The following is a 26,879-nucleotide window of genomic DNA, read 5'->3' as shown; positions in this document are numbered from 1 at the left end:
TGCTCTCCGAGTAAAAAAGAATGTCGTCAGCGGACAGGCGAGAATCGGACAGCGCGTAATTTGCCAAGCGCTGACAGTCGTCCTGTGACCTGTGGCTTATTTCACCGACTGAAAACTAATTATTCAATCCCAATTTACAAAATATCGTTCCTTCGGGGGGAAAGGGGAGAGAAGATATAAACAGCTGGGGCTACGAATCTTCAATTAGTCGCAAATTTCAATATCGACGGAGATCAGCAATGAAGGCGACATCCTGGAGCACCGAAAACGTAGCATTGGAGATGAGGGCTGCTCTCCGTACAATGCCCACATTTCGCAGAAACACTGTAGATAGAACGGGCAGACGCATCTGTCTGTGGAATAAAGTTCTGTCGATATATTTCGTGTTTATGTAATTGCAATATCGCCCAGAAGGATCAAAATCTGCGTGACTAAAGCTACTCTCAATACCCGATTGGTTTACACATACCCACAGGAGCAGAAATTAGCAAAACCATTAAAACAGAGATATAAACATTATCCTCGACAGGAACACGTTTCGGGTTCACATTTTCAGGTAATAAAATTCTTGGCGCGTAAAATACCTCACAACAGACGATAGCTTCCCTCTCATGACAGCGTATATAAAGAATGCGCAAGTGCAAAGTGTCCAAGTTGCGTAAAATGCTGTCTTTTCGTGTTTTCATACTTTCAAAAATGAAGGATCCACTCTCTAATTTCTCCGAAATTTTAAAGATTTTTTTCTCACTTTTGTCATGATTGTATATGTATGGCAAGAAATGGTTAAAGGAGAGGACGTGGTTGTTTTGTTCATTGCTCGACATCTTGAGACGCGTTCTCAAAATAAAACCCACAGATGTTTTGAGTGTTCGTGAAGTGAGAGCCAGATACAAACTAGGTATAGCTCATACCATTGACCCTCGAGTTTTTCTCAAGGGTCTGTGTTTATACTGAGGTCTCCAGCTCTGAAGGCCGTCGTCCAGCTCATTTGCATGTATTTCGGGTACATAACAGAAAATTTTCGCTTGCTGTTTTCTCTATTGAACACGGCTGAAGATGTTGTACCAACATCTCTTTCGCCACTGTTGGAAACAATTCAGCTGTCGCCTCACATAATACTTAACTGGCAAAATAATGCACGGAGACAGAGACATTGTCCCGATAATAGCCCTAAAGGTTATCATTCAGAATGGATATTCCCACGACTACGCGACCATAATGGTGGAAAATTAAAGTGAATTTATGCTGATGGTTCTGAATAAATCATTTTTAATGATTATATTCTCATCTGAAGGTTCCTGACAAAATTCCCATTAACTCAAAGGTGAGTGTCGGTGGCATCGCGTCATCCTAATGTATGCACAGGTGTGCGAGATGACGGGATGCGCGTAATGAGCGATAAATTAGCAAAGTCGATTTCAATTTAGAAATCAGGCTCTTAATTGCCGGGAATATATTATCGGTAGATCTAGGCTGTGGAACTGAAGGAAAAAAAACGCACCGAGATCAGGGATGTAAGATGATTGAGCGAAGCGCTCCCTAACAAGTGTAATTCATTCGTTCACTGACTAGGCGGTTGCAGTGTGGAGGCTGGCCGCTCTGAGGCAAATACTGCCACTTGTCGAGTTCTCCGCCTAACGCCCAAGCTATCACAGATAATAACGGATTCCGATGTCGGGCGGCGGAGTTAATCGACTGTGATGGTTGGGTTTTTAGGAAGGGAGGGCGTAGCTCGGGGAAAATGATGAAGATGCGCGGAAGAGCATTGCGTCCGAATGCGCGCGATGACGATGACGACGAAAAGCGCAGAGCAGTACAAATTGAAGATGCCGGCAGGCACAAGCAAAACGCTTCAAGGCGGAAAAATCTAGCTTCTGAAGAAGGAAGGTCAAATTGAAACACATGGAACAGATTGGCGAAATGTATCCTCCGGGCTTTTTGATCATGATCATGTAAATTTTAAAAGAACACCGTCTGCAATTGATTCGAATTAGCAAAATCAATGTGTCGTGCAGGACTAATTTACGCAGAGCGCTGTGCACAGTTACAACACAGAGATGGAATAATTAGCCAATTAAAGTTAATGAAGGCGATGCGAGGAAATTAGGTCAACCTATCCTATCATTCTTAAGAAAATGATGTCAAATGATGATGAGATGAACTCTAGTGGAATTACTTGAGCATCGTGGCAAATTAGAAGTGACATGAAGCGTTAGGTATAGGTGCGATATTGGTAATATAAATATCCATACCTTTTACTGGAGCCGCGTGGAACAGGTTAAAAACTGTGAAAAATAAGAAAACCGCCAAAAGTGTCTTCATTGTCGCAAATGTCCTCAAAGTAATGCTATATTCTTGAAAGAAAAAAAATCTTGTGACGAAGTGTTCTCGGAGAGAGGTTACAAAACTCGTTCACTGTCTGCGATGTTCTGGTCACAAGTTGCCGTCGTCTAGCGTCGTTGAGCGGGCAGTCGGGTTGAGAGCGTAGAGCGATGTGCAGGCGATCAATATACGATGTCTCTTTAAGAACTGCTGACGTCACTGCCGACGTAGGGCGACGTCACCGACGCAAGAAAGCGGCAGACGAATCAGTGCTCGAGACGCAGGCTGCTTGGCTGATCCGTGCATCTTATCAAGCATGCCACTGCTGTTCCTTATTGATCGATTTATGTTGAATGCGAAGGAAGAGGATGGAATCTGTGTCGCCCAGGAAACCACGCAACACATGGTTGACATTATGAGAGAGAGAGAGAGAGAGAGAGAGAGAGAGAGAGAGAGAGAGAGAGAGAGAGAGAGAGAGAGAGAGAGAGAGCGTGTGTGTATGTGCTAGCGCGCAGGTGACGGCGGCAACAATGCGGAACGCTGTTCTACATGCTCGGTGTAAATCTGGTTGCAACACGACGGTTGCATGCGAAGGAGAAGGTCAATAATGCTCAGTAATGCTCCGTCCTGGACTGATGTTGACAAGTATAATTCCCTCGACATTTAGGCCAGTACATGTATATCGGTCGTGACGTATCATTTTTACAGCAGTTCGTTGAACACACGAGAAAACACAAATGTCGTCTGGAAAACGGGACAACATGAGTGACTCGATTTCCCATTTCTTCTATTTAGCCAGTCACTTATTTTCTGTCTCTTTGATTTATGGTAGATGATTGCCAGAAAAAAAATTATGGGCCTAAAATCAAGTCGTGTTTGCCATACTTACGCTTGGTGAAACGATGTTGAAAATTAAACGACAAAAGAGTGTTCACCATGATCGTAATTTTTCAAAATCAACTTTGTTATGAAGCAAACATGTTTGGAATTTTGAATTTGACTTGGAGTCAGTTGAATATACGGTAATTGCTTTATGATCTAACATATAAAAATTCGAGCAACTCTGTGGAGAGGAGTTCGACTTTTAAACCTACAAACACCATGTCTATCACCGTCCTTCGACCTCAATTTAAGAAAGTGAGGGGGACACATGTCCTCGTAATTCGTAGCTGTTATCATCGGCCGGTAGGAACTGCTGACAAGGCAGTTATATAGGTGTTGGCCTGAGAAACTTGACAACGTGTTTTAATTTTGATTCAAAAACCCTTTGCACAGGCGATTACTTTTTCTAATGTCGTTTGCGCAAATATCAACAATCATTTTTGTGCATTTCTCATGATTGCCAGACGCGATGATTTGCATATTAAGCTCGCAAATTTCACGTTAGACAAGCGTGATTGTCGTCCGAAATTATACTTCAAAGGATTTTCCACAGACTCTTTACTGACTGAACGATCACCCGGGTTCCCGCCTAAACTAAGTCGGCAGGTTTCTCCAGACCTCGACATGACTTCCGCTCGTTAGCGTGGAACGGCACATCGCCACTAACTATAAAATTCCATAATTTACAAGTTGTAGTATTTGAAATCTGAAGTCGCGGCAGGGCATCACGACTCAGCGTGGATTTGTCATGCCTCGTTGCATGTTTTGGCGTAACCGTCAATAGTTTTATGACAACAACTGAAGAAACGTCATAGAAAACGCGAACGCCCGTGTCGTTTGTATATGGAACGACTCAAGAATAATCAACAACTAGGCTGGACAGGGAGCAAGTTTATATGTACCGACAGTTCATGACAGATTAAACTGCCAGTAGCTGTAACTTTTTATGATTGTTTTACTATTTTTTAAATTTCGACAACACGTTTCTTGTTCTACTCCCTGGAACATGTTGATATACACAGTATTCAACTTGTCGAGCCAGCATGTACATGTGTAGACTACATTGTCATTGTTGACAAGTGAATCTTGTCCGGTCGAGAATTAAAAAAAGAAAACAACAACGATGCATTTATCAGGCATAGACGCTGTGTTGACAAAGCTGAACGATGTTTCAAGAAATAGAATATCATGGTTGACATCAAGGTATGGATCGCGCCTAGGAGACTGATAGTCGGACTCTCAAATTTCTACATTTTTTTCTGATGTACCACTTGTGGGGGCTCATTTTAAAGCTCTTGAAGAAAGAAAAACTTTTATCGTCTTAGTTTTTCGAAAATCCAAATTTCTACCCATTAGCGTTTACACAGGAATGGCGGCCATTTTGAATTTCAAATATCGCAAAATGTTGGACAATTTGTTTCGCTTGTTACCAAGATTTTTATTGTTGATTTGGTAAGAGAATACATGAAAGTTTCATTCAGGAAAGATTGAGCAAAAGTTTAAGTCTTTCATTTTCGAAGCGCATACTACCTTAAACAAAAAATGGTGAAAAAAAACTCAAGTACTTGCTTGCACACATGATGTATTCGAAATACTTCCAATCGATATTTCGATCGACAACTGTCTTACACCGTGACTGCTAAGCAAAAACAGTGTGTAATTTGACAATATTGATTTCGGACTAATGAAACTGAAGTAATCCAGCGATTTTCTGACCATCTATTTATCCATCAATCCATCCATCAAGCAATCCATCCAGCCAGCCATCCAGCCATCCATCCATCCATCCATCCATCCATCCATCCATCCATCCCGGGTATAACATATCTTATGTCACGTATAGCCTATAGGCCAAGGGAAACATACTGTTCTAGGCGAATTTCAAGGCCGAGAGTAAAACAAAGCAGAGCTGCATCTCGAATATGGCATGCCATTCAATTTTACTGATGAAAAAAAAAATCGAGAAATTCACCTGCTTCCCCACTCGTCACGGGTGCAGAGTACACCACGCGTCAGAACTGTGATCCGGAAGGTTGTTCTCAAAACATTTACCTGTAACTGGCTCTTTTGCGAATATCAGCGCTAAAATGACGCGTACCACGTGACCGTAAATTGGCGAATATTGGCATATATATACATATATAATATATATATATATATATATATATATATATATATATATATATATATATATATATAATGTGTGTGTGTTAACGGAGCTTGGAGATTATACATAGATATACGTTTGAGGGATATATAAATACGACAGGGTTTAACCCTTGTAACTCAACATGGTGACATGAATGAATACACGATTTTAAATCGGTATCAAAATCGATAAGGTGACGTCATAAGGTCTTACACATCTATTCTTGTTCATGGCAGCCATAAGTTTATGCTGACTGTAATATTTTACGAAAATCGTGTCACAACAAAATGTAACAGGTGTTTAAAGCTGCATTAGCTGTAACTTTTGACACATCTTCCATATACTTAATGTTCTGGTGGTGAAATGCAATGTCTTGCTCCGTCCTCGAAAACTAGTGGAAAGTCCCAGTGTTCAACTTGTTAACACAGTCGGTATTGTCAACTACCCATAATACATTTTGTATGTAGGGCTCATCCTTTGTATTTCAACATGCCCGGGGAATAGTAGAACAAATCCTCTTATTCCATGAAGGCATTAATTACTAATAGTTAAAGCTGTTAAGGCAGTTCGCGCCTCGAAATTAAAAGATTTCAACTTTTGCTAAAATTTTCCACAAGGAAACTTTAAACCATCCCCTTATCAAAATCAAGAGTAAAAATCAGGGGTTACCATGCAAAATTTTGCACTCGAAAAACGAATAACCCCCCCCCCCCGCACAAGTTGTAGATCATATTTTTTTGCTGACAGACAATGTCGATGGAACATATGGTGTTTATACGCAAAGTGACCGACGCAAACGGGATACCAGCCCAGTACGCATACTCAGACTCATCAGTTTAAAATGCAGAAACTATCCTACGAATTACAATATAGAATTATGAAGATTCAATCGCACTATGCGTCAAGTGCAGGACATAGACAAAGTACGTGAGCAAATTCAGGATTAAAGTATAATTCAAAGGCTTGGTCGGTATTACAGGGAATTGTGGGAAACAGACCAAACAATATGGTTATTTGGGCAGGTCAGCCGTTTGCTACCAATACCCACTAAATTTCACAGTGATTTTTTTCAGTGCATACACAGAACCATACACGTATACAACCTCTGTGAATATATGTAGTTTACAATGCAAATTAAACTCACAGATAGAAAATGCGTGACTTGTTTTTAAAATGCAACTATTTTTCAAAATGCAACATGTATTTTTGTTTCTAAATGTGATGTAATGTAATCGTCAGTTGTCACCTATAGAAATGAGGCGTAAAGTGCTCTTATATCGTCAGATTGTGAACGACAGTTTATGCTCTCCTCCCTTTAATGAAGTGAATGTGTGGATGTTATCAATGGGAAAATCTAACAGCCATATGGTCACAAAATGAACCATATGGCTTCGCAATCAAAGGAGCATATTGAGTGGGTGATATTTGGTATTCACTAATCAGTCTAGTCAGCAGAAACAGGACCCAACTCTGTTATGCAACGGTGTTTAACACCTGCCGAGGACAAAGACACGGCGAAATAATAAAAATTGAGAAAGTGAACGCAGGAAGATTTTAGAAAAAGGAAGCCTTTTTATGGATTATGGATCATCGTTGAAATCAGTACGGGGAGAAATTTGTCGATAAGAGGTGCCCTTTTCAAACTGCCAATCAACGCATCTCATCGTTTAGGCAGGGGATATACTTTTCACAACATGTCGGGTTTCTTTTCCTTGTGTACTTTGAAGTGGCGCACAGTAATTTCGTCATCCGCAGGTGTTACACGGCCGCCCAATTACTAGTTCGCGGAGGCCGCGCGACGTTGCCATGTGGACAGGATCTCGATTTCTAACATTGGAGTATAGATACCTAAAACGGAGCCTTCGGTGTCAGATAAAAATTGCATCGGTGTCATTTCCTTTTTACAAATTGAGGACACACACGCTCGAGGCTGGGCAGGATAATATATCAAGGGAGACTACGTAGGACTTTGACGTACAAGCACAACGATGCGAGTACGAACCATCCTGATATCGACTTACATACTGGCAGATGGTGAAGGACATGATCAGTCACAGAATCAGGTCTGCCTACAGATATGCCATCATTCCTGAGTCTTCCCAATGCTTTCCCACGTCCTTCACACGTCTGGCTGATTGAGGACTTACTCGTACGTACCGTCCATGAGCACAAGTTTACGGCATCGATAGAAAAGGAGTTCAGTCTTCTAACAGCCATATATCTCTCCTATATCAAAGTTTTGTTCGGACGGATAAGTTTTGAGACACGGCGAAATAATAAAAAATGGGAAAGTGAGCGGAGGAAGATTTTAGAAAAAGGAACCCGTTTTTTATGGTCACCATGGCACACTCTACAGATCAAAAGAGAGCATAACACGGTTGGAACTAATTTGGGATAATTGGATTTTCATATTTTTCAAATTTCTCAAAAGTGTTAGGTGCCGTGTAGCTGAGTGTTGCAACATTGCAAATTACTCATAAAAACAAGTATGTAACGTAAAAAGAAAAGCAGATGAGATTACATTTGTACGTGAAATTGACATTACTTCACCATCCAATTATCCCAAATTAGTTCCAATCGTGTTGCATGCTTCCTTAAAAAATGATCGCAAAAAAACCGGGTTTTCTGAACACGGATTTTTTTTTAAATTTGTCATTTGCATGGTTAAGATGTGGTTTGTGGAACAAAATCTCCACCAATGTGTCCAGCGCTGGCGACGGTCGACTCTCTTTTTTGCAGACTAATTCAAAAATCCCACCTCGCCTCGTAAAGTTAATACCTTTTAAATCTTATTCCTCATATAATCATAGACCCTAAGTCTCGCTCCAGGGTCTATGGTATAACCTGCTTAATGGACCTTGCTTAATAAGGTTGGATGTATGATCGACAGTGGGAGTAAAGGAACCATTATTTCTGTCATGGTGGTTCTGCCGGTATAATATGACCAAAGGGAACGGCAAGCGCGTCGTTCCCCGGGGATGGGGAGAGGTTGTCTTGGTCTCAGCACGAGTTTCTCGTTGCTATTATTTATTTGATTTCAATGATTTTGACTGTGATATTCCTAACAAAGTATATACTACTGAACTTGGATGCCGTGGTCTTAGCCTGGTTTCATAAAGATTTCTTCTTTTCCTCCTTCATTGTGTCATGTATTTGTCCTGTTACAACTGTAAGCTGAGTTTTATCACTCTACTGCTTCTATTATCTGATGCGTGTTATTACCGATGATGCGTCACCAATCAATGTCAAGTTACTTATCTGTTGAATCTGTCAAATTAAACAACGAACGCACCAGCAAGTATATAACAGAAGTTAGTAGTATAGATCTTTATTTGGAATGTCAAGGTCAAAATTATTCTAACAAAATTACGTGAAAGTAAGCAAGATATTTTGATGTCAACAAACCACAAAAAGACATACAGCTCATGTGCCTTTGAAACTGGTACGTTTTCAAATTATTCTCCCTAAAGCACGTAGAAATAGTATGAGCTTGCAAACACAGGATATCGTGTACAACGCAGAAAGTTATTATTGACATATGAATTCCAGTCAGGGTTAAACTTCGGTTGTCAACAATATGACATTTACATACATACTCAGGCCGTATCGAAAAGTCGAACATTTCGGCGTGATTAAGAGAGTGTAATGGAAAATTTGTCTGTTACAGGTAGAAAAAATGATACTCAAAAACCCATGAAAATGTACAAAATACAGAGCCTTAATGCTGTTTATCAAGAAGATTCAAGTTAAATTTTGCACTGTAGAATGACTTTTATTAAATGCGTATGTTCATAGTTCTGCACTGAGTACTCTGTGACGAGCAGAGAAAGATTCCTTTTTTCATTTTATCAATACTGCCTGCCATTCTGCTTAAATAAAAACGTCCGTCGTTGTAGTCATCATCCCTTTACGATTAAAGTTGCTGCAAAATTTCACCTCCTGATCATATGCAACAAATCACCAGACTTCCTGTTGAACAAAATTTGGCGGGAAATACCCAAGATCACGATACAACGCCAGGAATCCTGATTGCACTGTCGGGAGTCAACGCGGACGTCGTTAAGCACCAACTTGAAGTCATTGTCATTTATTCTGGGTGACACTATTCATTATTAAAATGACGCACTTTTTAATTGCAAACAAGGAAATGACGTCATGCACGATCAAAGCGAATATTTCAATCGTCTGTCAAATGACAGACAGTGTTTCTTGGCAACGCTATAAAGATATCTATATATATTGACTTGCGTTTTAAAACCAGGGTTTACTTTAGTCTTTACTTATCAAATAAAATCTATCATTTTTCATATCCTTCTCCATAATATGTCACATCTTTTATGTGTGAATTTCATTACATGCATCCTGGATCGAACATCACGGCCTCATAGGGTTTATCTGGAACTTGTTGATTATGTAGTAAGTCGTTCTGTCATCGCTTGACTGGCACTGACGCATTATATGTAAACCGCATAAAGGGGATTCACATGTACAAATACGGCTAGTTTTCTATCGCGTTCGAACTCACAACATACGGCATCCAGTAGCCTAGCGGAGAGGCAACAGACAGAACTGCTCAGCCAAATCCCAACTCTCAAAAAAGAGTGGTTCAATAACCGGGCTAAGTTGTTACATTCTTCTGACTGCGACCGCTCCACACGTTGTAGAGTTCATGAAGCACTCACGCTCGTACACTCAATATCACACATGAATGACGAAATCGTTCTACTTTTTGACCGATTTCCGTCTACTATGGAAATAGAAAATATTACTGTCATTTGCAAATCAAACAAACATATTTACGTCGGATTAATGGGAAATTTTTCTCGGGCACATAGTCCATTGTTTTGGGCAATAGTACATTGGTAAGGTTACCTGAGTGCGCACAGATGTGTGCTCATTTATAAGTATGTGAGGAGTTGATAAAGTGATCTTGGGAGGTGATTCCTCCAAATGTCCACTTACAAAAGGTTTTTGACATGGGGTGGAGGAATTTGCTGGGAATTAATTCTTGCCCTTCAAATCCACACTTTGTTCTCTGGCTGACAAGCATCTGAATCTGTTTCTTTCATAACAGCATGACTTTCAAATAAGCAATTTTTTTATCCAAATATGTGTTATGATTGATTGTTCCCGTCCGCTATGATCTAAAAGTTTATCCCCATTGCTCAGGCCAATAAATTAAACAACTTGTGTTCGTAACTCCTGAAAATTGATATGCCTTCTTGATAGGGTTGGTGGCTGAGGTGTTTTTGCCTCCGGGAACATGTTTGCCGATTAAGTCTGTGCTGTATATTTTGGCAAGTAATGGTTGGTTTTCGAAGAAGCGATTGAATGTTTGTCCACTAACGTGAATACGTTTGCTGATCAGTCATGGAAATCGCGAGTGAGTGAGCGAGATTTCTAACTTTTCCGCAAATCTCGCGAGATTTCGGCTCATGTTCGACTAGAGCTTGGCTCATGTCCACGGAAATAACTCAAGGGTCGTTGTGTTCTTGTTCAGTCCTGGTAACTTTTTCGACCTTCCAAAATTATGTTGTAAAATCTCATTATCAATAATTGCAAGTCTCCAACCAGTTACTGCAAACACTGCTCGAGATACTTTCACCTGTAGCATGTGATATAATCAAAATTAGTATGCGAAGGCTCAATTTCACCATGATTTCACTGAAATTCAAGACATTTACTTCGGTGAAAAGCGTAACGAATGACCGAAAGCCATTTTCAGAGAGTATACGTTCAAAAAGAAAAGCCACCATCACGTCAGTCATGAGGAGGAAATGTTTCACATAAATTTTCCTCCACGGGACAGTCTGCTGTACCATATGACAAAAGGGACAGGCCCCTCACCGGGATGGGCTGGGGCGTCTTGGTCTTGGTCTCGACACAGGTTTCTTGTCGATATTGTTTATATTTTAAGGTAGAGTGAGTCTAGGGGACAGATATGCGGACCCTTCTTCTCTGAACCGACCACTTATGAGGGTTCATTTTAAAGCCCTAGGAGTAGGAAACATTTTCACGGTCTCAGTTTTTCGAAATCAAAAAATTGTGTTTTCCCCATAGAGTTTACACAGGGGTGGAAGCCATTTTGAATTTCAAATATTGGCGAATGTTAGGTAATTTGCTTCTGTAATTTGCTCGGTGACCCTGAATTTTATTCTTTTATTTAGTAACAGAATGCCTCGGTTGAGCATTTGAGGAAAGTTTGAGCAAAAGTGTAAGTCTTTCACTTTCGAGGCGATTTCCGAAAACTAGTCATGTCACAAATTAGACAGAGGATACAATAAGAGGGCATTCAGCGCCATGAGTTGTATCAGATGAGTGTGCGTTGTTTCTGACAGTATGTGGGTGGATTCAAATGCATTTGTGCACCTTGCAAGCTGTTTGTTTTGTACATTTGCATAGAGCCAGCCATATTTGAGTGGGCTCCAGTCTATTCTTTATAATGTTCAAAACCTATACATTCAGTTCAAGTCTGTGATCAACAATACGTTAACAAAGACATTATTTATCAAACATGCCCAAATCAACAGATTTCAGGTTGAAGAAAAGTCGTGAAAACACTAGCAATGTATAAACTTGCAGTTTATTTGCTTTTCATAGAGCCACAATGGATATATTGTCTAAAGTCACAGTTTTTATTTTTACGAGAACCATAAAATTCACGACTGTCTAGTTGCATTAAAATCTAACCTTAAATATAAATTTCCGTGTCTTCGGCGCATGCACAGTGGTATTACGCGGAACACATTGGATTTCGATTCCTATTTCTGAATAAAAGAATAAAAAAACGCCAATTCAACTAATATTTCTTCAATCATAGTAAAGGTTTAGTCTTCAATCCATATTATTTTCATCTGGCGTTACCGTGAAAAGGATGAATAGATGTGCCCTTGGACACCTTCGACATTCATTCTCAGAGCTCTTGCCATCTTTCCAATTTCTCGACAACGAAACGGTAAAAATCACTGCCGTGCGTATCTTGCACAGGTAATCTTCAAAGAAAAGATTGTAGACGGTACATAGACCTTTCAGAAATCAATACCGACCATTTGAAAGACCACGGGCGTCCTGCAGCTAAACGCCCACACACCTTTTGGCCGAGAGAGGCATTTGCGACATTTGAATTGGTTTGCCTGGATTTCAGAACAACATTGTGATTGCGTGGCACACTATATCAACATAATGTATCCGGTACATTCTAAGCGAAGTGAGGTGCTCGATGCAGTATTAAAATGTAAATACACAAAACAAATGGCTCTCATAGTGCATAAACGCAATACATACATACATACATACATACATACATACATACATACATACATACATACATACATACATACATACATACATACCGTTTCCTTGTCGAGAAATTGGAAAGATGTCAAGAGCTCTGAGAATGAATGTCGAAGGTGACCAAGGGCAGATCTATTTATTTATGAAGAATATAAATGAAGATAGGTATATGAGAATACATTGTAATATATAAATGAGAATATATATATATATATATATATATATATATTATATATATTATATATTGTGTGTGTGTGTGTGTGTGTGGTGTGTGTGTGTGTGTGTATTCCCACGAAGACATATGTATACTTCGATATTCATGTATATATATTTTTTTCCTGTACGTCCCTCTTTGTTTCTATCCCTCTAATCTCTTTTCTTTTTTCTCTTTCCCTAAATCTTATTTAAAACCGTATTTCAATATAAATCATATAATATTGCTCAATGGAGCATATACATTCGGAAGTGCAGTATAATGGGACGTACCGGATATGTTAGTACGGTCACATCAATCCAGCATGTATGCAAAATTTACTGTTTCACTCAAAAATGTCTTTCATTGTAATCCTCAAAGGCCATCGACAGACAGACAGAAATGTTCTTTCGCCACTCTAATTTAGGATTACAACGTCGCAGTTTTAAATGCCCGTAACAAGCATGCCTCTCTTTACAGTTAAATACAAGCGTGAACATATGTGATTCATGGTGAAAAATACACGTTGTATTTAAAAGTATTAAAAGTTGACGTCTGCATCATCTGCAGAAGGCCTTTGTCAATCGCAGTACTGTCTGAATTTTTGCTGTGAGGGTATACTCAATTGAAGCAGCTAACGACGACTACTGTGGGCGGAATAATCAGGGACTCCATTTTGAGCCTCGATTCACTTCAATCACTGCAAGACGATCCAACCATTAGTCTCACTGATCTTTCATACCCTGGTCCATGCGTAGGTGGTGCTCTGTGCAACTTCCAGTGTAGTTCCCAGCTGCCTTACCTGCACATGAACTAAGTTTTCAAACTGGGCCCCCCCCCCCATCTGACATTTTGTTTTGTCGATTTTTTCCTTTCGGTTGTGAGGCGGGTAAGGGGGAGGGGGGAGGATGGCAGACAAGCTGAGGTGATAGCTCACTGACCAATGCTTAGGGATGATTGTCTGAAAATAACGGCGATTGCCGTATTTTACATAAACGAACAGATCACCCGAAGAAACGTTGTCGGTGGAATGCATAAAAATATCAGCAAATTTCTACTGATTGCGTTACGACTACAAATCCCTCAATATGATATGAAATAAGCTTCTACCAATATTTTGCCATGATTTTCTCACGATTTGTACCATAAATTCATCAAATTCTCGATTTCCATGAAAAGGTAATCCATCATGGAAAGTGTGTTACTCAGTATTAAAATACTAAGTAACGGAAGGATATATAGAAGTGAAATGACAACGATTATTTACAGTTTAAAGGTATACTGTCATCTGTTCCAATTTCGCAATAGTTACCATGGAAAGAGAAAATCTAACCAATCACAGATTTTAAGCGGGTGGCCGCTTTTTAAAAACAGCGCCCTCACATGGGCATTTTGAATACCAAGAACGCCTCTTTGACCATATATGGGCATATTTAGATTACAGGTAACTGTATACCATTAAAAGTGCCCAAGATCTTGCAGTGTATATGTAACTTTCGATTCAAGACCTTTGCAACAAGGCTTGATTCCTGGACGTGTGTGGAAGAAGGCAATATATGCCACACAACAAGGTATTGAGGCCGAAACATTGTATAACACACACTCCTGTATCAAACACGATTGGAACTAATTTGGGATAATTGGATGGTGAAGTAATGCCGATTTAATCTACAAATGTAATCTCATCTGCTTTTCTTTTTACATTACACACTTGTTTTTATGAGTAATTTGCAATATTGCAACATTCAGCTAAATTGCACTTAACACTTTTGAGAAATTTGAAAAATATGAAAATCCAATTATCCCAAATTAGTTCAAATCGTGTTATCAGTAATTTTCACTAAACACAACCTACAGTCCGCCATATTGAAATGACCAGGGATATACGTGTCACTCAATGTAACTTCACAGCGACGGCGAGGGAGACTGAACTTCGAACACCGATATTTGCAATGGTTTTATCTATCCAGTAATAATTGTCTCTATACACAGAGATTCAACTGTGATCCACACTTGTAACTGAACACGACAAAGAATAAAGATAGCGTCACTGTTTTGTGGCTGCTTCAGTCTTGATAGTTTCTGGCCGCAAGATATAATAAAGGATGGAAGAAGAGATGTATCAGTGATTAAATCGAAGCTCACGGTATTTAATGGGGTAGCATTTAATATAAATACATTTCTTCATGATATGTTAAATTGCTTTCTTCCGTTTCGATTCGTAAAGGTGAGCCTGATCTCAGAGGAAGTCAGGTGTCTATTAAAAGTATAATAAATAGATAGACAGCTAATTAAATACATAAACATATACATACATACATACATACATACATACATACATACATACATACATACATACATACATACATACATACATACATACATACATACATACATACATACATACATACATACATACATACATACATACATACATACATACATACATACATACATACATACATACATACATACATACATGTTATGTAAGCTCATTTTTGTGGGGAAGGTTGCGAGAGACAAACAAAAGACTGGAAAAATAAATGCGATTTTCACTGGGAGGTCATTGACCTTGCATGCTGCATCCATGCTGCATTCATATTGACAATGCTTTGACCTTTATATGTATGAATCGTAAAGGATTAGGTAATCGTGCAAATGATATGCATCGTTAACTCAGAGTGGAAATTAAATGGGTCACTTTCATAATGAAGGTTTTACAGTGGGCGCTACAAACTGTGTCATTGCGAAGAAAGCGTGAAGACTTAATGACACATAAAACAAATTAAACGTTTTACGCTGAGGGTATATCGTGACTTTTCTGATACTAACATACCCAGCATGAAAGACAATTTGGGTAGTGAAGACGCTAATTCCCATTGTGGCGTGTTCCCCAAAACTTCGTGGCATTTTACCGGTACATGTACCTCACTCCCAGATCAAAGAACAGTTTACATCAATACTTGTGACAAAAATTTGGATAGACATGCAAGATTGCACATTCCGTGTTGACTGGGGCTTCTATTTCACCCCGATCGCAGCAACTCTAAAACTGTAATTTCATAGAAAAAACATGGAAATAACTATGTATTAGTGGCACTTACGGTGCGGAAAGGTCATCGCATTATTGCAAAACATTCTAGAGCCCTTATACAGTGCGTTTCACCAAGGTACCGCAACTCAGCGTATGAGACGGACACAATCCACGTAAAAAACACGATTAGCTTGGGTATCACGACACATTTGACAGTTACATTGTAGATCAAATCTTGTCAACTGTTTATCTCTCAGTCCAGACAGTGGCTGCCCCATGCTGGTTTACTGTAATAAATCGACGAGTCGGTGGCTTTGAAATGTGTTGTGATACCCAAGCTAATCGTTTGTTTTGTACGAGGATTGTGTCCGTCTCATACGCTGAGTTGCGGTGCCTAGGTGAAACGCACATGTAACTTTACTTGCCACTGAATATTGCTATCGAGTATTTCACTTACCGACTTTTGTGTGGATTTCAAGATATTTATAGGTTCATACTGTTCGCCTTTAACTCGACAGAATAATTACCTTTACTTGTACCAGAAAAGAAACAAATCACCAACTTAATCTGACGCTATAAGCCTGGTTGTTATTTAAATCAGGAGTAAGAGATTTATATAAAAGGAAAAATTGCTCAGGATAAAAAGGCAGAATCAGAACAGCCTGCCCCTGTTTTTTTAATTCAAACGCAGACGATTATAATATTACAAGGTGTCGTCTAATATTTTAAAGATGGCCTACGGCACAGGAAAGAGTCTCGTCTGCTCTCTCCTTTGAGTTCAATTTTGTCATATAATCCTGGAGATGGCAACAAGCTGTGGCAGCGATACTGTCTGGAACTGATAACGGAACTCGTCACTAAAACTCGAATTCAGGGCTTCAAGAAATAAATATGTGTCCTTCCTCCTCGCCATTTGTGACAGATTACCTCGATCGGGAGCTCCCGGCTCAGCTGTAAAATAACCCACATGCATGACATTTCCCACCAGTCGTTTCTTTTATACTCGTGACAGGAGGGGCGATTTTGACAAAAGCCACCCAGCTACTGAGCTCGTCGTTTCTTATCAGCTCACTAGATGCGACCGTGATAAAAATCATTTAATTCCACCTTCACAAATGGCATTTGACCAGCTTCCAGAGTTGCTTTCTGTGCGTAGGCGGCTGTTTGTTGAACCCCCCGCATAGGACATGTTGAAATACCTGATATTCTGCTCGACTGGACTGTTTGTGTGATGTATTTCGTCATAATTGACAATTCACAGTTTTCAGAAATGAAACCAGGACTTTTGTTTGCTGATAAGGTAATATCGGGTATTTTAGTATGTTCTCCGCTGTGAACAAGAAAATGTGGTTGATATACGGGACACAAATACTGAGAACCACATACATGTATGTTATAACACTGTATCATTACTTCTTTTGGCTTGACATTTTGGCTCACGGACGCCCACTACACTAGATATAAATAAGTACTTCAATTAAGTAAATCGTCCCGTATTTTACATTTAAAACCGTGTGTTAGGATATTGCTTGGGCAAAGATTGTTGACTGTGTACATGAAAATTTAACCTACACATTTGTTCAGACTAATTTTAACTCCATCCGCAGGCAAGTGAGTCAGGGTCACATAAACAGGGAACTCGCGGTGGTGTGAGGGTTTATGACCCAGCAGTCTTCAGCCAATGAGTGCAAGTAATCAACAGATCAAAATTTGATTCGTCCATTGTTTTATGATAAAGTGAAGTCCGCCTTTGAGATTTTTCCCGCAAAGTGTTCTTGATTGGCAAACGAGAAAAGATGAAAGGCGCAGACCCTTCTGAGTATTTTCGGGACAATTTTAAGATATGTTGGAGTAAGATCAACGCTCTGCGCTTATCAATATATGGGTCATATTTGAAAGGCTGGTGAAGCATTTCCTGTTCACATCCTTCAGTACCGGGGTGATCTTGAGTGTGTTGAAAATTCACGTGATATAATGGGGACTTATAAACGTCAGCAAATAGCACAGTTCAGCAAAATTAATAAGCTGCGACATAGTAAGGCTAAATATGGCACACTTAAATGCATTGAACGTGCTCTGTGACCACTTGGTACCGTGTGTGTCTATTGGTTGACACACTCATACCTGCCGTTTCTGAAGAAAGCTAAATCCGTCCACGGCCATTAAGAGGCACTCAGTTGCAAAAATAATATGATGTCCCACGTGCATATTGCGTGATTGAACGGCCGATTTGCGAAATAATCGATGACGTTATCACATCTTTATTTAGCCACTTTAAAGGGGGGAGGGGACGTTCACCGCATCTTCCTGGTTCTCCGAGAAATCGATATACCGAATGGGCCGCTTCCTGCAAAAATTTTGAACGGTTATCGCTGACACAGTACGTTTTGCGAAACAACAAACACGTCCTTGCAAGACGCGCACGATTAGTGGTGACGAGTAACGTGGAGGGCGCTCTACTACCGAAGGGGAAATGCGATCACATACGTCAAATTTCCAAAACGTTGATGAGAGAGGTTTCATGTCCTGTAGGTACCTAGGAAAACAATTGTCTTAGATACTTCAATCAAGTGGAAATTTGATACACACAAAGACTTACAGATAACCTTTTCAAATTACTTTTTCATGTGTATAACCCCTCGGAGAATTAATGTTCACTTTAAGTCACGATGAATAACTTCGTGACATAACTAGCGCTAATGTATTTTGACGCCTTGTCGGCCCTTATGCGGTTTTGTTTATTCGATTTACTTATTTATCCACTCAGCGTCTAATACTGCGCCAGAGGCTTCGATGTTCTCTTTTTCGTATTCATTGTTCTCGGCACGATTGATTTCTGTCAAGCTGTAGATTCGGGTGGTATTTGACCTGACAAAGGTCACGGTGGGGTCACGCTTAGCTGCTGCTGAACAGTTGTGTCCTCGGATCGTGATCGGGATGAATCGTGTATCGCGCCGACTGACGCCTGGCAAGTGCATAGATGTTGACCGAAATTGATTTTTATTGAAAGGGACATAAGCTGTAACTTGTGGCAAGTTTTTCAGTATTCTGCTTCTGTATAACAACTACCGTGTCTGCCCCTAATCCGTTTGTCATGCTGAAATTTCGAATATTCCTTTGTCAACACAGCTTGTATATGTGTAGTGAACATTGTTTATTGTTTACAAATGAATTCTAGTCCGGACTTGAATACAATTTTCAACAATAACAATGGAGATTATACTCATATAGGTTGTGTTGATATGCTAAATACTTGGCATTAAATTCAATTCAGAAAGTGTAGGGAAACACAAAACAAAAGTTCTGAAAATTGTCCAAAAGATACAGCTAATGGAGCTTTCAAGGTACATGTAGAATGCACCGCGAGACTGATATTCGGACTCTCTCACACTCCAATATTTTTCTGGTCCGCCGCTTTTGAGGGCTCATTGTAAATCTTTTGGAGTAAGAAAAATTTTCACCCTCTAAGTTTTTTAAAAATCAAAACCGTAATTATCCCTCATTGAGTTAACACAGGGATGCTGGCCATTTCGAATTTCAAATATCGATAAATTTTGGGTAATTTGGGTTTTTTATGACAAAAATGTGCACAGAGACCCCTTACTTCTATTCTTGATTTGGTTGAAAGCTTCGTTGTAGAATGTCTGAGCAAAGATATTTGCCGGGGGAGGGGGCACATTTTCTTATCACTTATGCGCCTGAATTTGTGCCGTATAACATTAACAACACGATGATAATTTCAACGCATTGGAAGTTTATATAAACTTGCATATACTCAAGATTTAAGGTTAAATTGTTTCATTCCTAGACTGTCAGAGAACGGGGACTCAGTTGTGGTTCTCGTGATATGGTTTCCACGAAGCGACCACAGGCGGTCTTTTCGGCTCATATAGAGACGTCACTGGGCCAAGTCACGGGGAAAACCCTTACTCAAGTAAAAAAACACTTTCTATTCTTTCTGCTGACATTTGAATGCGTCCATAGTTACCACGCCGGTGTCACATTTCACTGAGTCAATGTTCCCTGAGCCGACGCCTTTCAGCAGGAATCTGGTAAAACGCTCGCCGACGAATGTTTCCAGCGATTCTCCGTTCGCGTGTTTCGGTGGGGCGGACTAGGCACGAAACCTTGTCCGGTCGGACGATGAAAGTGGTCCGTAGCTTGTACGTAGGATTCTTTCTGACCAGCTGTCTTGTTCTGGACCTCACCGGTAAGCTATGCCAACTTGTCATCGTGCACTGATAAAAGGCGGAACAAAAATCTCGAAAAAATAACAATGCCTATTAGTGTCCGCACCAGACAATAACACTGTTTTCTATTGTACACCTGTGCGTATGTCATCACACAAAAAATGAGTAACGCAGATGACGTGTTCAACGGAATATGATAATTATCATCAACTGTTGATAACGCTACTTATACATTTTACTTGAGACAATCGAGCGACTGTACAGAAAACAGTGGATCGTCAATCTAGTCCTCGTTAAAGAAAATTTTCTACATTACGCACAGTCCAAGGGTCACTGTCCTTCGTACCTCTTGTAAGTAGTAGCATTATCGACCGACTCGCTTTCCGGTTGACAGACTATCTGCGCAGATGGTGCATACGTCTTCGTTGCTATGTGTATGTCTGCCCTCTGAAGCCTATAAGACTATACGATGCTTTGTATACAATAGCTTTGATATTTTGAAGGGTTTGGGGGAAAAAGTACGTCTCATCAGCGCTGACCGCAAATGACGTCACTGTTCTCTCTCATTAAATATGCATAAATAAATATTTGTCCGCATCTTCTGCCTAAACGACGAAAATGAAACCTGCTAGTGTTACAATGGCTACTAAAAGTCACACTTATTCGTATGAATTTATGGCTCAGACTACAAGTTGCAACAACAGCTATGCATACGTTGACAACAACAAAATTTGTCCGAATTTTAGGCAGCGTTGTCCGAAGTCGCGCGCGTGCAGCTATATTTAGTAACAAACCTACAATCGCGATCAACGCTATTCTACACTTCAGCGTTCCACAGCTCTCGGGATTTTGACTGATCATATTTTTATATTTTTTTACTTGTCTACACAACTCTTCAGTGTGTAATGCGCATTGTATTTCTAGGATAAATAAAAGATTTTTGACACCAATGATCATGATGATAAATCTCCTTTCGCTCGCCAGATTTTACGCACAAGTAAACCTTACAACCTATTTCAGTTGTTTATATTCTGCAGTAAAATAAATAAAATAGTAACAGCTCAGAAATTGTCAGGAGACATCATCACTAAATATCATGCATAAAAGGCAAGGTCATCGGGTCATCGTTCTTGTTTGCAACGTATTTTCTTTTCATCTGATCGTAAAATCCTCTCCGATAAAATGATACCCAATACACACAATGATGTAATTTCAGAACTTCATCCTGAATGGCTGCGGAAATATCGAGTTGTATCCTTGACATTATGATATTTCAACAGTAAGATGATGCGAATTATTCGTCAGAACATAACTCTGAAATACTATCGTCACGCAACCGAAATTGTGCTATTGCAATTAGCGAGTACAATGCCGGACAAAACATTACGTCATCACTTATTTGCATATAATAGTCTGTAACCTTCGAAAGATTCACTGCCTTACAGTAGCGTTAGAAATTGGTTTCTACGATTCGGATGGCAAACTAGAAAATGGATTCTGTAAAATATCTCTGAAATGAAAATATTTGTATGATTTAAGGTAAAAATGCCAGCCCCAGGCGCATAGATCTTGTATGTGTATTTTGGATCCCTTGGCTTAATTATCATACAAATTATACTTGGAGGTAATTCAATGCCCGTTGCTCAGTACGTGAACGAAATACAGAATATGGATCAAATCTACAACTTCGGATTCAGGACGTATCCATTTTTCTTACAAACACACACAGCATCCCTCGAAGGGGTGACAAAGATTCAATATCTATAGGGAAAATAAAGCTATTCGTATATGAGTTAAAAAAAACAGCAAATAAGTAATTAGGAAAAAAAAGTTATCTCAATAATCGAAGAAACTGGAAAAAAGGAACAATAATTGGAGCGAATTACTACAGTGTTGCTGTCTGATCTGCATACGTGTTTGGGTACATGTTGATATATTTTGTCAGGAGGATTGCCAGATTATCAATTTCCATTATATATATATATATATATATATATATATATATATATATATATATATATATATATATATATATATATATATATATATATATATATGTGTGTGTGTGTGTGTGTGTGTGTGTGTGTGTATATGTATATATATATATATATATATATATATATATATATATATATATATATATATATATATATATATATATATATGATTTTACTTATTCTTGGAATTAGCTTGATGCTTTTCAGATTCAGCAAACACATGAATTCTTTATTCGTAATAAAGAGGGCCTGAACACCTATACACCTTCATCTTAATTACTTTGACAATGATCACATTATTTTATAAAGGTGTTTTATTTTGATGTGGCATACAGTATTTATTTCGAGCGTTGTCGACAACTGTTTGTTTCTGAATAAATACCTCAATGGGATATCTACTTAGCTCACCAGATATTACCATTTTGGTGCATTCCTCGAAATGCCCGAGGCAAACCGGCACAAATTATGTTGCACGTCTGCTATAGCTGACTTCTGGTCGCATTTATCACCCAGCACCTAACTGTCTAAGACAACAATGGGTTTAATAAGTCTTTATCTAAAAGAGACGGCATTGTAGGGATACACTGATTTCTTTCAATTCCATTTCATTCTTACAGAGGAAAACGTTCTCTTTAGCCCTTTTCCGATGAGTATCCATTCCTATCTTAAGACTTACTACTTGTCCGAGGTAATTGAACCGTTTGATATCATGGTTCTGATCCTCTTTAAAATGATCAAATCGCTATAAAATAAACTATTTGATTTGTTAAATACAATGGTTTAAGCATATACCCTCTTTTTTAGGATCTATGGTTTAAGTAATAGCTAGATACCTTATAGACACTTTCAGATTTTTATTTTTTTCTCAGTCATAGAAGTCCAAAACCCCAATAAAGTATTTATTTTCTGAAAACCTTATATTGGGAAATCCGACCGTGCACAGTACACAGTCATTATTTGCATAATAGTCACGTGACAAGCGTTTTGCTGAACCCTCAAAAAACCGTTTTTTCCTTCCTTTAGCGTACACGCTGCGCGATTTCCGGTTGAAATTTATGCACTGACAAGCCTTAGCGATTTTTTCTCCGAGTCTCTATTCATATTATAAAACGCGACAATTACAATTCCTTGAAAAACACCTTTATAGTCTAACACCTTTAAAAGTGCTTACCATAAAAAGGCATATAAAGGAAATCTCAGACACGGATTTGAAGGGTATTACTACGGCTTGTCAATGCACAAATTTCTACCGGAAATCGTGCAGCGTGTTCGCTAAAGGGAGGAAAACCCGATTTTTGGAAGGTTCAGCAAAGCGCTTGTCACGTGACTATTGTGCAAATAATGACTGTGTACTGTGCACGGTCGGATTTCCCAATATCAGGGTTTTCAGAAAATATGTACTTTGGGTTGGGGACTTCCATTACTGAGGAAAAAATAAAAATCTGAAAGTGTCTATAAGGTATAAGCCTTCTTGAAGATTTGTGTGTATTAACTGTCAATATACTCTTGTGGTGTACATTATGTATTATTACATGTCTCGAGATGAATGCAAATCAGTGCATTGATTTGAATAGGAACATCCGGGATGTTAGCGGACCGGTGAACGATGTACTGACCGGTTTCCATGGTTACCGGGCCAGTGAAGCCTTTCGATGTTTTCGACGTCAAAGTAGACGCTTAACGCTAGATGTAAAATATCCATGCGCGCACTGCTATTTTGACTTTCGTTAAACTCTGTTTGATGCTGGTCGATAATGGTAAAATTGTTTGAAAATGCCCTGTATGTAACTAAATGTCGTATAGCATTAACTGTGAAGAGGCATGTAATAAAAATATTATTGCCTGAATACATGGGTTTATGTGCCCTCGCAGCAGGAGACAATTTGCCCTCCTGGCGTCGGGCAAATTTTCACCTGCTCTCGGGCACATAAACCCATGTATTCAGGCAATAACATATTATTGCCTGAATACATGGGTTTAGGTGAACAAGGTTTTCAAAAATAGGGTAGGTAGGTCGGCAGGAATTTTTTTTTCCAAAATATTTTTATTTTTATATATGCATTTGTCAGGGGTTCAGGGCAATCAAACACTAGCCACAACATTTCCAGAAAAATGTGTCATGCATATAAAAGGAAAAAACATGAAATACATCCTCGTTCAAGCAAAAATCAAATGCCAAGTAACGAACGCGTGATTTTATGGGGTTTTTCTTCTTTTTTTACTTCCGTGTTTACGTAGCTCTAAAAAATTTTAGGGTCGGCAGGTAAAAAATAGGTTAAGTTGGGTTATCGGAACAGAAGATTTTTTTTTCTTTGGCCAACGGTGCATTGTCCTAATAGGTACTTCCTCTTTGCCGCAGCAGACGTTCGAACAGATCTCGCGTGGACTGCAATAATTTGTGAGTGTGGACGTCATCGGTTTGGGTGATCGCATTTTGTCACGAGTTTGTTGACTTTCCCGTCGCAGCTACACAGTATCTCGTCTTTCCTTGCCAATTCCAATAGTATATCCATATAACCCCCTTGACAATGATGACGTAAGCACACGTCAGCTCGTCTGTGTTTAATACTGTCATTATAAAAGGTGCGCCATACAGTCATTTCACCACATGTTAATATCCCTTAGTTAAACCGTCTGAAAACCTTTCACAAAGTGGTCGTTTCTGCTCCCAATTTGTTCAGATTTATTTGCAAAAGTTACAGAATTTTGTTTCGCTGGGTTAAATAAAAACCAAAACAAACAAACAAACAAACAAACAAGCAAACAAACAAACAATGGATGATATGAGTTTGGGAGTCTTCTTGTCCTAACTACAAGTTCTCTGCACAGGACAAATGTTACCAGACGACAACTACTCTGCCTTAAAGAGGTCATTAAATGCCTGTAATGTCTTTCTCATTCTTTTTGCAGATGGACAAGTGAGTGAATGGCAGCCGCCACGACTGATGTGGGTTTCGTACCGAGACGCGGATGCACGCGCAGCTGTGCAAAGTTTACCGGCAAACCCCGCAGACTACCTGGATGGCCCGATATCTGTCCCGAACCACTTCACCTTGTACGGGAGCCAGTGGGTCGCCCTGGGTGAAAACTTTTCTGGCAGGGCGGTGTACTTCAGCGACCTGACAAACCAAGGGATCGTCAAGGGCACATTCACAGAAACGAACCAGGAGGATGCTGCCACATACTTCTTACGCGGAACGTCAAACACCGTCGATGGGGTCGCCGTTGACTGGGTAACCGGTAACGTGTATTGGACTGATGTGTATTACAACTGGATTAAAGTGATTGACAAAGACGGGGAAAAACACCAAGTCATTGTCAAAACTGGTTTGGAATATCCAAGGGCGCTGGCACTCTATCCACAACGAGGGTAAGAGGATGTACTCGTGATCTCTGTAATGAGAGAGAGAGAGAGAGAGAGAGAGAGAGAGAGAGAGAGAGAGAGAGAGAGAGAGAGAGAGAGAGAGAGAGAGAGAGAGAGAGAGAGAGAGAGAGAGAGAGAGAGAGAGAGAGAGAGAGAGAGAGAGAGAGAGAGAGAGAGAGAGAGAGAGAGAGAGAGAGAGAGAGAGAGAGAGAGACAGACAGACAGACAGACAGACAGACAGACGGACGGACGGACAGACAAATACGAAGGCAGAAACAGACAGACAGAAAGAGGCACTGAAAAAACGGAGAAAGAGCTAGGACAGTGACATTTACATTTGAAGATGCAGGCATATATGCAGGCAAACTGGGGGAGAACAGAATAGCACAGAATGAGATTCAAAGAGAAAAACTGACACAGGGAGATGAAGACATGCAAATGGAAAGGAACAATGAGGCAGATACACAACAAATGCAAACTGATATGAACTTGCATAGATAGAAGACGACAGAAGTTGTAAAACAGAACGAAGAGCAGACGATCAAAAATGTGATGCAGAACCTAACACTAGTATAAAGGTCGTTTCACAAAACTCGAAAAAAAGTACATATACAACTTTCTTTCACATTCTCTAAAAAAAGGATAGAAATGTGAAGGAAAGTACCGGAACACGGTGGACCTGTCTCAATACATTACGGTCAACAATGAAGAAATTACTCCGCGAATGTTTCCCTTACCGTGTCGCCTGAGGCGCGGGTAGCGTCCTACAGAATCTGATAAAAAGGTCACAGTTGGGCTAAATTCACACGGGAAATCAGTGCCGATTCTGATGACGGCAATCGACTGCCTGATCTCCCGTAGCCGATTTATTCAGCTCGAATGAGTCCCAAGCCGTGCAAATTGCTTTCCATGTGCGAGAGAAAGTGACCCCGGGGATGGAAAAACCCTAGATCTTTGTTTCTCAGTTAACACACTGCAGTTGCTCTGTCGATGGAACGGGCATCTTTGTCAGACCTTTCTTTTGTTTTTTATTTTAGTTTTTGGGGGGTGGGGGTGGGGTGGGGGGTCAGAGTCACGAGAGCTGTTCATAGCCCATGGACTCCACCCAGGGAGTACCTTGCATGGCGACACTACGCTCATCGAAGAAAAAGCATAAAATATATTATCTCTCAGGCCAAAAATGTTGTTTGTTTCCAGTTGTACGCCTCTGGAAATTAGGGTAGGTAGGGTAAGTCGGAGGATTTTTTAAAAATGTTCGTTTGTTGACTGAGATGCAAAAAATATGGTAAAATTTAGAGGATTTACTTAATTTTTTTATTGAAAATGTGAAAATATGTCTAGGGGCGCCAGGATTTTCTAGGGTAGGTTGGGTTACCGGAAACACGCTTTTTTTCTAAAATTTTGTATCATTTACGAAAACGAAATGTAGAAGAGGGAGAATTGAAACAGCTTCCA

General features: G+C 39.7%; 2 protein-coding genes across 3 annotated transcripts in view; one reads left to right on the top strand and one right to left on the bottom strand.

Annotated features, from left to right (window-relative positions):
- Positions 1-2,512, bottom strand: part of LOC139117123 (secretogranin-3-like) — a 31,764-nt gene extending 29,252 nt beyond the window's left edge. Inside the window, exon 1 of one of the 2 annotated variants that reach the window (XR_011548458.1) lies at positions 2,253-2,512. Coding sequence is in view for 1 of the 2 variants with exons in the window: in XM_070679968.1 (XP_070536069.1) it covers positions 2,253-2,322 (70 nt within the window). In the remaining variant the exon portion in view is untranslated. The remainder of the gene's footprint in view (positions 1-2,252) is intronic. The other variant, XM_070679968.1, reaches the window with a different exon arrangement.
- A 17,345-nt stretch (positions 2,513-19,857) lies between these two features.
- LOC139117122 (uncharacterized) overlaps positions 19,858-26,879 on the top strand; it is a 41,295-nt gene continuing 34,273 nt past the window's right edge. Inside the window, exons 1-2 of the mRNA XM_070679966.1 lie at positions 19,858-20,083; positions 24,971-25,430. Coding sequence (XP_070536067.1) covers positions 19,945-20,083; positions 24,971-25,430 — 599 coding nt within the window. The 5' untranslated portion in view covers positions 19,858-19,944. The remainder of the gene's footprint in view (positions 20,084-24,970; positions 25,431-26,879) is intronic.

This window comes from Ptychodera flava, chromosome 18 (assembly GCF_041260155.1).
Source record: "Ptychodera flava strain L36383 chromosome 18, AS_Pfla_20210202, whole genome shotgun sequence".
NCBI classification, from domain to species: domain Eukaryota; kingdom Metazoa; phylum Hemichordata; class Enteropneusta; family Ptychoderidae; genus Ptychodera; species Ptychodera flava.
The sequence above is the reverse complement of the archived record's forward strand: the minus strand, read 5'-3'. Positions and strand labels throughout refer to the sequence as shown.